The following is a 12,085-nucleotide window of genomic DNA, read 5'->3' on the forward strand; positions in this document are numbered from 1 at the left end:
CATTCTAATTCTTGTGAGTGAATGTAGGTGATTCTTGGAAGATCTTACATACAGAACATCCATTTACGTAATTTAAATTAATAACGCTGTTAGAATTTTCATTCTTAAATTACGCTAAAATAATCAGCAGTAGTCTGTCTAACCGATTAACCGTAAAGTTTATGTTCCCAACTTTACGGTGTAGGAACCGCTTACAACTTTTATGGTTAAGAAACAGTGATTATACGATTTTGTAACCATTTACCTTTAGCACAGTTTCTAAACCATAAAACTTTAGGGAAATATTGGAACTCTCTGGGTGCTGCGCCATTTATGCGTGAAGGATAGTTTCGTATTCTAACAGTTTAGGGTCACCGATAGTAGAGTGCAGGATAGTGGAAACTCTTCATGTATTAAAGGAACGGATGAAATATTGTGGCATCAACGCTGCCATTCGAACTCCTATTTAACCGGCAAGAAGGTTGACTGATTAGTACTCTCGATTACAGTATGTTCCCAGCTGCACGGAACAAAATGACTTAAGACAAAAGATTACAAATTAAATGACAAAAGAGGGCCTAGTTGATGCGGATAGAATTTTGGTTGTTAAACCGTATTAGGTATAAAAAAAAATCAATAAAGTTTTTCTCACACTTGAGAGTTCGAATTTCATCTTTTTTAAATTATTATTCGAATGTTTTGACTTAATATGGTAAAATAACATTTAAATAAATTGCTAGCTAGCAATTTTTACTGAGAAATTTCCAACGATGTATTTGATAGAGATTTTTATTTTCATGTATTCACTTAGAAACTTTATGTAGTTAACTTTTTATTTACTTAAAGATCCACAATATTTTTAATTATTACGTGGTTGTTCATTTTATCCATTAGGAACTTTGTGTTTCATTTGCATTTTTAACATCCCTCTTCCATCTTATTACACTTGCCCATCTTGGTCGGTTGTCAGCAACTTTACGTCCGCATATATAGTTCAAGAATTTCATTAAAGCAGAGTCGCTATTGAATTCTCTCTTCAAATCATTCAGAGCTATGGTATCTTCAGCGAAGTTCGGATTTTCCAAAGCATTGTTGATTTTGTAAGCACCATCACTTCCAATGTTGCGGCATAAATAAAAGTCAGGTTCACCGTTACTGTCTGTCATCAGAGTTATTGAAGTAGTTGCTAATGATGCAAGTACCATCAATAGAAGTAACTAAAAAAAAGTAATCGAAGTTGAGAAGAAAAATAAACACTGTTAGGAATTTCATTCTAAAATTATGGTAAAATAACCAGGGGCATATAGTTTGCTCATCCAATCAACCTTAACGTATACGGAAAAGAACATTTTTTACTTTTATGGTTTTAAGGCCGTTTATAACTAGAATGGTTAAAAAACCATACATACAAAGCTATACGAATTTTTAACCATTTACAACAACAACAATCAAAACCATAAGAATAAATTTAATTGGACATAGGAGCTAGGTTTTTCTTGAGGTTAGGATATAAAGAAGCTTTATGGCGCTACCATTCATGCGTGGGTGAGAGTGTCTTAACCTAACAGTCCGGGGTCACAAATAGGGGAGGGCAGGGCAGGGCCCTGGAACTGAAAGAAATATTTTATAATCGCCGTTTAACAGCCGACCCAATTTTGAGTTTATGAATACCAATTTTCGACTCTCGTATCCATATAATTTTGCACCCTATCCAGAAGAGAAGGGGACTCAAGGATCAAGTCCAGGAGAAATTTTGCCTTAGTGGAGGGCTTTTTGATAGAACTAATCCGCATTACATGGAGAGGAAAACTACGAAAACCTACTATGGTTATCCTGACCGCAAGGGGACTCTAATCCATAATCTGTCTACTACTGAGGATATTTTGCATCAGCACTGTGGTCTGTGCTAGCAGGAGCAAAATTCGTATCGATTAGCCATCGCTATGATTCTAACCTGGTCCACCTTATTGAGAGGTGAACGCTCTATCCTCTGAGCCACCGCGTCTCTTGAAATAAATATTGTGGCACCAACACTAGGACTCGAACCCTCGTTCCGTCTAACATGAGATTCACAGATTTGCCCTTTCAGCTCAGATTAAACTTCTGTAACTGCCTGCAAGGAACTAAGTGGTTTCATTAATCAGGCCAAGTTGATACGGTAAAATTCCAGTTGTTTAACCGTATTAGGCGAAAACAGTTAGTAAGCGGTTTTTCTTACAGTTATCATCTAATTAAAGGTTATCAAATGCCATCTTATAATTCCATCTTATTAAAGGTTATCAAACAGCTTTTTTTAATATGGTAAAATAAGAATTAAATAAATAGTTATTTAAAGTTACTTTTTTCTGAGAAATTTCTAACTGTGTAATTAATTAGACGGACGGGTTTCCAAAAAGTTTCATTGAAAAACTGCAGAAATTAAATTAATAAATCAATATGTAATTTTGCAGTAAATTCACGTGACAGGTTTTCTCTGGTGACAGGTTTTCTCTGGTTTTTAATTCAAAAAATTATGAATAGATGGCACTGCTGATAGTAAAGTATAAATCTGAGAAAGTAAATATTTCGAAATTATTGTAATATGATAATTTTCACTCCATAAAAGAAAAGATTTATAAAAAATTGGGATGCGATTTTTATTGATTTATTTTTGATTTACTTATTTACTATCAACGCTATCTGTTGAAATTCTTTTTATATAAAATCAAGCACACTGGAAGTTTTATAACTTGTCATCTGAATTTATTGAAAGAATAATCTTTTAGTCTTAGCTCTTTCTTTGCCATAAATTTTTGAAATTTATTTAAAGTTATTCTGTTAAAAAAAAAATCTTAAAAATTTTTTCAGAACATTTCTAAGAGTGCTAAGGATATTTAACTTTTTTTAAAAAAAAAAGTTTTAGTAATAGACAAGTATAATTATTTTAGAAAATCTGATTTTTTTAAAGAGAAATGTTATGTTGGTATGTTTAAATTATTTCTGTTAATTATTATTTCTGTTAATTAGTTATGAGCACAATTTCATTCACGGCATCAAAAAAAATAAATAATAAAGGAAAAAAAAAAAAAAAAAATAAAAAAAAAAAAACAAAATAAAAAAAAACAAAAAAAGAGAAAAAAAAAGTAAAATTGTGCCCATAACTAATTAACAGAAATAATAATTAACAGAAATAATTTAAACATACCAACATGACAGAAAATTACCTTTTAAATCTTGTGGTTAAATTTTATTTATTAAACAAATAAAAAAAAATTTCTTTTGGTTGTTAAATCAAGCAGATCCATTTTACTCTATTCCAATTTTTCTACTCTAAATAATACAGTGTGAATTGTAATCAAGTTTAGTGTGTGAAAAATATTTACTTCTGCGCGTATAGTGATAATAGTGAAGTTGTTTTTGTTATTCATTCGATACATACTCAGAAAGTCAGGAAGTTTTTGAACTGTAATATCGGTAATTTTGCTGTCGGGGTAGCCCGGTTAGTAGGGTATTGGACTCATGTTCCAGAGAGCAGGAGTTGGAATCCAGCCGGCGCAAGAATCCCCGGGAATTAAGTGGTGACTGGTGCATGTTAAATCTGCCGGGGCACAAAGTCCTCCAAGTCCCCGTAACAAACCAACACCTCTGGGGGTACTGATCCAAGAGTTCCCTTGTCTTCTGGGTTCAAAATTAGAAAGCTGCGGAATTGATCATTGGTAGCCCTAAACTCCAATTTTGGTCGGCTACTCATTGATGGTTATGAAATATGAAATAAAATATCGGTAATTTGAGCCATAATAGGTTATGCTTCCTAAATTATGCTGTAAAATTACGCAAATTCACTTTATAAGGTATTGAAATGTATCATGTTTCTGCTTATATTGATCCATAACATCGTGTAATTACGTTTCAGATGCGCAATGACATTGTTTAACATTGGAGGAAGGGGATTAATTTAATCGAACTTAAACTATATCATGGCTCAATATATACCAGAATTTCCAACTGCATATGGTCCTTTATGAAGTAGAAATAATCTAGAAATTAAATATAAGAACTTTTAAAAAATCCAATTTTACCTTAAAATTTTACACCGTAATTTTTGCAGTTAATATTACTGTAAAAATTGTAAATTTATTTAATAACAGTGATTTACTCTATTACAGATTGCGGTAATTATGGTACATCAGAGTTTTTGCTCCACAAAAAGTTACGGTAAAAATAGATTTTACTGTTAAAAGTACTTGCACCCTAAGTGTCGTTACTTTTATCGGAATTTGGTCTGGAATTTTTTACAGTGCACAATATATTTGATTCAAAATTCTAATACGTTAATGAACAATTATCTTTATGATGAGTTCCATATGTTCTATGAAGGAAATTTGTATTTTTTGTTAAATGTATCGATATTTTTTGTTTTTCTTTTTGCTAGTTCTTCAGTACTGTAAATTAGTCGGTATCAAAATACGGTAAAAGGCTTCCGGTACTTTTTTACCATAAAACCCAGTATTTCCGAAATATGTAACGGACCAAGAAATCTGATATACCTTAATTTTTACAGCAATAGCTATGCTAAAATTATTGAATCACTTAAATTAAATGAATATTACTGTAAATATTACGATATGATATTTTGCGGTAAAAGGGACTTTATGTATGATGCTCCCAAAGTGCCAGTACTTTATACTGTAATTTGATCCAGACATATATTTTTTTTTACAGTGAGGCAGAAAACAGCATTGTGAGGAAGCGTAGTTTAAAAATTTATTTTGTTCTAGTCTAAGAGTTTATAATTAATAAAATAAAGCTTAAATATATTTGCATGTCAAAACGTTTTTTGAATTTAAAGACTTATATTTAAATATCGAAATAAATATCTGGATATCAAGAAAAGCTCTTAAGATATAATTTTATTATTTTATTTAAGAGCAATCGTAATAGTAACGCATTGTAGGAAGTGTAAACATTTCTAAGCAGTCCGTAAATTTTCATGGTCACCGAAAAAAAATGTCTTTGTTTAATCAGCCCCGTGTAGAATTTCTTTATGTCAAGAATTCAAATATTTGCGTTTTCTGTCAGATTTAGAGGATATAATGAGGTTTAAATCTGTCGTGCCTTCCTGACAATACTTCATATTGTATGGTAATTCAATGCATTGTCGAATAAAATCCTAGTGTTTGTCTGTTAGTGCGTTACTGGCAAACATGAAATTAGTCATTATTCAGTGAAATAAAGGTTATATAGCAGTTAAATAAATATATTTACTATTCACTTCCATAAAATATCCCATTTTGAGAAAAAGAATCTGAAATTCATAATATCAAAGAATCTGAATCTCAAATATGCCAATTAATAAAAATAATGTCATGTTATTAATTAAACTCATTGTAATACTCCTACATTAAAATAAATTAGTAGGTATATTTGAAATAAACTCTTCAAATTATATAAATAGTTGCGTTAATAATTATGCTACTTATACACCAATAAACGTTTTAATCGTTGTATCATTTAAATTTTCAAAAGTTTAAAATAAATAATGTCATGTTATTAATTAGACTCCTCATAATACTCCCACATTAATAAATATTAGTAGATGTGTTTGAAATAAACTCTTCATAATATATAAATAGTTGCGTTAATAATTATGTTACTTATACACCAATAAGCGTTTTAATCGTTGCATCATTTAAACTATCAAAAGTTTTTATTTTTTTCTTATTACAGCACGGAGAAAAAAAATATTTGTTGAAATTACCGCACTGAATGGTAAAGACATTTCTGATGGAAAAAACAGCGTGATTTTCAAAGTAAAACAAAAATATACGGTATTTAAACCATTCATTTGGTAATTTTTCCGTTCATATAATAACAATTTTACCGGAAATTCTGGTTTTCAAGATTATAGTTTTATTTACGTACTTTAAATATTTGCTAAAAATTCGAAACTTTAAATTAAACTTAATCGAATAAATGATTTTTCGCTATATCATGATACCATGATACATTGATTATCATGATACCATGCTAAGGTATCATGATAAAATTATCAAATTTTACCACATTTACGAAATTTTAAAACACATTAAGAAACCATAGATTTTATTGTTAATTTTAAAAAAAAACAAAGGGCTTCGTTGAAAATTACCGAGCCATTTTAGTTTTCCCATGGAGTCAGAAACATGGTAAATTTTACCATATTCTGGTAGTTTCGATCATACTTCTTACTTCCATCTGCATAAATATTTTCTATTTTTATAAAATAAGTAGCTTATCTGGTAAAAACCTATTGATGGCGTTTAATAATGATGCTATTAAACTGCTATTGTGAGTAGTTTACTTATTAAAGTGTTAAAAGAAAGACTAATAAAATAATTTTAGAATTATTGTTATATTATCAATAACTTTTAGTGTTTCTTTATTGTTACAGGATGAATAACTTTATATATCAGTTCTTTTAATATGGGCTTGAAATTAACGATGGTCTGTTGGTCCAAGACCAGTAAAATTTGACTCCAACCACAATAAAATCAGTGATCTTCCAGACAAGCAGTCAATGTAATGCGATAGTATGCTGTTTTGATTTCTTAAGTTTCAGTTTTATGCTTTGGATGTCTTTTTGTCAGAAAATAGAATGTTCCACCATATATTTGTCTTGTATATTCTTTGCATTGTAATTTCCCCTTAAATTAACTTTTCTTTAAAAATCCTACACTGTAAAATATAACTTTTAATTTTTCGAAATTTCTCAGTATATTTAATGGTTAAAATCCCCTTTGTTGAAAAATGGTTTTTAGCCGTTTTCCATCCCAATTACAAAGGGATTAAAGCTATCAGTTGAAATTCTTTGTTTCTGCCATGCATTTTTGTGAACTGAAATATAACTTTTCCGTTTTATCGAATCATTTTGCAATTCTTTTCCATACTTGCTCTTACTTTTTAGCAATTACTTTATGGTTTTGAATATCGTATAAATAAATTTGCGTTTTGACATTATTGTCAAATTGATATAATGTTGTAGTGAAATTCTCTCGATTACAATTTCTTCATAATAGAACTCGTGAACCGCAGTGATTTAGGAAATAGAGCACTCGTTTTTCAACGAAGTAGCTCAGGTTGGAATTCCTTACACTGAGTTCCTTACATTTTATACTAGCCATAAGCAAATGAAACGAAAGTTTCAGGAGTTGTTAGTTGACTTAGGTTAGCCTTTCACCCGTCGATATCAATTTAATTTACATTCTGTTTACTTAATTGAAATGAATCAATTTCATTATAGTATAAACTCTTAAATCGAAAATAGCAACTTGCTCTCCAATTTACAAGAATAATTTTAAGTTTGAAAATTATAGAATATAGCTATAACTGATTAGTGTTTCTTCACTGAGAAAAAAAGTATTCCAAAACTTTCGAAATATGGTAAAATTTACCGTGTTTCTGACTCTATGGGAACATCAAAAAACTTGGCAATTTTTCCGAAACACTTTAATGAATTCGGTAAAAATAACATATAAATATCGTTTTATAATATGTATTGAAATTTGGTAAACGTGGTAAAATTTGGTAATTTTATCATGATAGCTTAGAGCATGGCATAAAAACCAATTATTCGAATGAATTACAATTAGAACTAAAATTCTGAAAACCATGATTTTCGATAAACCGTTAGCATATGAGTGTAAAAATTGCCAAAATGAATGGTAAAATACAATATATTTTGGTTTTACTACCAGATTTATGCTGTTTTTTACCATAATTTTTTTTACTATATAGTATGGTAATTTTATCGGAATTTCTTCTCCCTGTTCATTTTGATATTAGAAAGCATCTTATAAGATTTTAACTCACATAAAGTATTAAAAAATATTTTTATTCTTAAATTGAAGTTGGATTTAAAATTGCAATGGTTTTACTAGAGAAATTATTTCTAATTAATTATTGCACAATAATTATATTTGATGTTCTTTTGATGTATATTTTGCAAAGAATGAATATTATTTTAAAATTTATTGTTAGCTTATTTATCATGCATTTAAAATTTGAATTAAGAAAAAACATTTTAAGTTTGTTAAGGGTGGACAATCTAGAAAAAATAATTACGAAATTTCGTCAATAATAATTATTACTATAGGAGTAGAAAAATCATACAAAATATGAAAAAACATAAATAATAAACAAATCTATATTATACAATATTAGGCAATCAGACTGTAAACTTAAAGTTTAAATTACGGTTCAAAGTTTTGGCACTTTAGTTGCATCATCTGTAAAATTAATTTCTGCATAAAGATATTATACTGTAGTTTTTACACTAATATGTATTTAATTAGAGTGATTCAGTGATATTACCGTAATTATTACTTTAAAAATTATAATACATTAGATCTTTCGTTTCGTAACGTGTTCCTGTCTTACGATAAAAAGTACCCGGACCATGAGAGCTTGTAATTTTTATCGTAATTTGATCTGAAATGCATGACCAAAACTGAAGAGAAGCATAAAATGAAACATTTGAAAATGAAATAAAATTGTTCTTCAGTTTCTTTTTATTGTTAATGGCTGCTTTTCCCAAGTATTTTGGATTATAAGATTAAGAAAGAAAATTAACTTTTCAAAATAAAATATATCCAGTATTTTTAAGCATTGAAATTGATACTTTTGATTGCAGTTAACATGTAATAGACAAGATTTACCTCATAAGAACCACTTCTCCTAAAGAATGTGCACTTTAGTGAACTGTAAAGAATTCTGGATCAGATTACAGTATAAAGTACCGGCATTTTGAGACCACAATTCGTAAAATCCATTTTAGTATAAAATACATTTTTACCGTAAAATATTATACCATAATTTGTACAGCAATATTTGTTTAATTACTGTAAAAATTACAATTTATTAGATTTTTTGTTTCGTAACATGTTCCTGTAAAGAAGGATTTTACGATAAAAAAGTGCCTGCACCTTGAGTGCTTGTACTTTTTTACCGTAATTTGATCCGCAATTTCTTTGACAGTGCATGATCAAAACTGAAAGGAAGCATAGCATGAAACATTTGAAAATGAAATAAAATAATTTAGTTTTTTATTGTTAATATTTGTTTTTTCCCAAGTATTTTGTATTATAAGATTAAAAAAGAAAATTAACTCATCAAAATAAAGTATATTCAGTATCTTTAGGCATCGAAATTGATACTTCTGATTGCGGTTAACAAGTAATAGCCAAGATTTACCGCAAGCAAACAATAAATAGCATAAAGAATGAGCACTAAAAAGGACCGGCACTTAGAGTCCATCATTCGTAAAATCCATTTTATCAAAAAATCTGCTTTTACTGTAAAATATTAAACCACAATTTGAACAGTAATATTTGTTTAATAAGAGTGATTCTGTAATTTTGCGATAATTATTACAGTAAAAATTACGATATATAAGAATTTTTGTTCTGTTGCATGCTCCGCAAAAAATGGATTCTGCGGTAAAAAGGTGCCGATAGTTTTAACCGAAATTTGATCCTTAATCTTTTTCAGTGCATATAACTGGACTCGTGTTCATAGTGAAAATTTTAATTAAAAAACATTTCTAGTTCACCTTGAGAAGAAGTGGTTTTTAAATCCAGCTTGAATTAAACTAAAAATTCATAAGTACAAAATTATATCTTACCAGATGAGAAACCATTTTGTGAATATTTTTTACCGAAGTCTTGAAAACAAAAGAAGTTTTGATTTCATGAAAACCAGCGAATATGATCCTGATGTCTTTGTATTTAAAACCTTCGTTGACTCAACAACCTGTCAAATTATCTGTTTCTTTGGTTTAAAGTATGGCTACAAGTCCTCGATGTACATTAGAAGATTACCATTCTGTAATAAATTTGATCTCTGGAGAATCCGTACAAGGTTTTTTTCATTACTTATGAAAGAAATATTTATTATTTTGTGTTGTACATGAAATGCAAGAGAAGAAATCTGTACAACATTGTTCTACCGCTTAGCGAGTAGCTATTTAATCTTATTCAGGTACGTCATTGCTTTATGTTTTCTAAAAAAAAACATAATTACTGAGTTGTATTATTCAACGTATTTCTTAAACTGTAAACATATTCCTTAAATGACAAACACATTCCTTAAAGCTGTTGTCCTCTATTGTAATGTAGAGGCAAATTCTGCATTAATATAATGCATAGCATATTATTTTTAACCGCAACATCTTTTTTTTAATTGATACAGAATTTTAAAAGGCGGATAATTCATTCGTATACGGGATGCTCTGTATTAGCCATCCTAAATATATATATCTAGAATCTTTGTCCAAATTATTAATATTTATTCGAGAAAAAATTAAAAACGATATCAAAACCCTCTTAGAGAGGAAGGGAGTATGGGAACACTTAAATCAGTTTGATCGTTTAATGAAACTTGGAAGTGTTTCGAATTATTGTTTTTCATCGGCTCTCAATTTCTTTTTGCAATCAAATGAAAGTTGGCGTTTTTAATCCTGCTATTCTCAATAATATTTCGTCTTCCTCACTTTATTAGTCTGCAGCTCCTAATGCGTATAGACTTCTTAGATTTAATTTTTACTGGGATTCTGTAAGGGAGGCCTTTACGAAACATAATGCAAGTCAAAAACGTAAGTTACGCATGTTACGTCTTATAGAGAGTAAAATAAACCTTAAAAGTTGTTTTTGTATTACTAACTTTAAAAAAATGTTTTAGGAATAACTTTTCCATGCAGAAAACTATCAATTAAATTCTGCGGAAATTTTACTTTCGATGTGAGTTAATAAACCTTTTAAGTTTAATGTCTGTGTATTTTTACATTAAATTTAATACAAAGCAAAGAATTCAAAAACAACGAGATTTAACATAAATACTATGTGTTTTGCTTCGATTTTTTTAAAATTATTTAATAGTTATTTTTCGTCTTCTATAAGCACTATAGCCGATTACTCTCATTGGCTGTCAGAAACAGCTTATTCCTTCTCTATCTATCTACTCACTAATCTCCATCGATTTCCCCCATAACTGGTCAGCTTTTTTTCTACATCATCTAACTATCTAAAACGTAGCCTGCCTCTCTTCCTTTTCCCCTCAGGATTCTGGAAGGTAATTCCTTTTGATCGAGTTATTGTTATCATATCTGTAGATACTGTACCCGCTTCTTAAATATTGCAACCACTTTCAATATTCGCTCTGAGGATATATGATTTAATAAGTAGACTGATTTTATAAACTGTCATTTCTAAATATAGAAGAAATGTTTAACTTTACAAATACACTAAAATCTGAATCTATTGCTACATTCATACTTTATTTCATCTATTTTAATTTGCATGTGAAATTTTAATTAAACATTCAAAAAAGGGTTTTAAAGTATTGTCGTATAATTGTTTGATTAACAGTATTTGAAACTAAAATTCAACATCATTAAATTTTTTTTGAAGAGCTTTCCGTAGAATATCGAGGATAAATTCAATACATTTCGAATTTATTATTGAGATTACATTTTTTCGTATAGGCATGTTGTTATTTCCACATTTAATTTAAAATGAAAGTTGAAATATGTTTTTAAATTAACCGAATTTTGAATCGTCAGTAGAAACTAGTTCAAATTTTGTTCGTCGGTAAAACGATTGCACTTTTTATTTATTTTGATGAAAAATTAACCAATGGTTTATCTTATTAAATACCTAAGTCTTTTGATCGTTAATTTATTTACATTTGAATTATTTTTCAACTCTATAAAATTGCAACTGCTTCATTCTTTCTTAACTGTGAAGATAGATGAATGAGTATTGAATAATGATAGAACATTCAATAACTTTCTTAGTTCACAAGCAGTTTTCATTTAAATTCTTCGTTTCGATTTTTTTTAAAAATCTGATCCTTCAACTTTCCTTACATCTAAAAAATTCCAGTTCAAACTACAGAAAAAACTTGTAATTGATAACTCGTAGTCATAATTAGCCCTAATCGTTTCGTGATGTGATTACAAGTAATCATGATTACTTGAAATCACGATTATTTTTGCATCCAAAATTATGGTGAATTTTAATTAAGATTACAACTAATTAATTACTATTATCAATTAGTGTAATCCAGATGACAATTGTATTGAAAATGATGATGA

General features: G+C 28.9%; 1 protein-coding gene across 1 annotated transcript; it reads right to left on the reverse strand.

Moving 5' to 3' along the window:
* Positions 1-750: 750 nt before the first annotated feature.
* LOC107449183 (uncharacterized) lies at positions 751-9,776 on the reverse strand. The gene is made up of 2 exons (XM_087161309.1): positions 9,617-9,776; positions 751-1,196 (listed from the first exon to the last, which is right to left on the reverse strand). The coding sequence occupies exons 1-2, from the start codon at positions 9,629-9,631 to the stop codon at positions 870-872; spliced, it is 342 nt and encodes a 113-aa protein (XP_087017435.1). The 5' UTR covers positions 9,632-9,776; the 3' UTR covers positions 751-869.
* Between the last annotated feature and the right edge of the window lie 2,309 nt (positions 9,777-12,085).

Source organism: Parasteatoda tepidariorum, chromosome 4, assembly GCF_982258835.1.
Source record: "Parasteatoda tepidariorum strain Cologne lab strain chromosome 4, Ptep-v5.0, whole genome shotgun sequence".
NCBI classification, from domain to species: domain Eukaryota; kingdom Metazoa; phylum Arthropoda; class Arachnida; order Araneae; family Theridiidae; genus Parasteatoda; species Parasteatoda tepidariorum.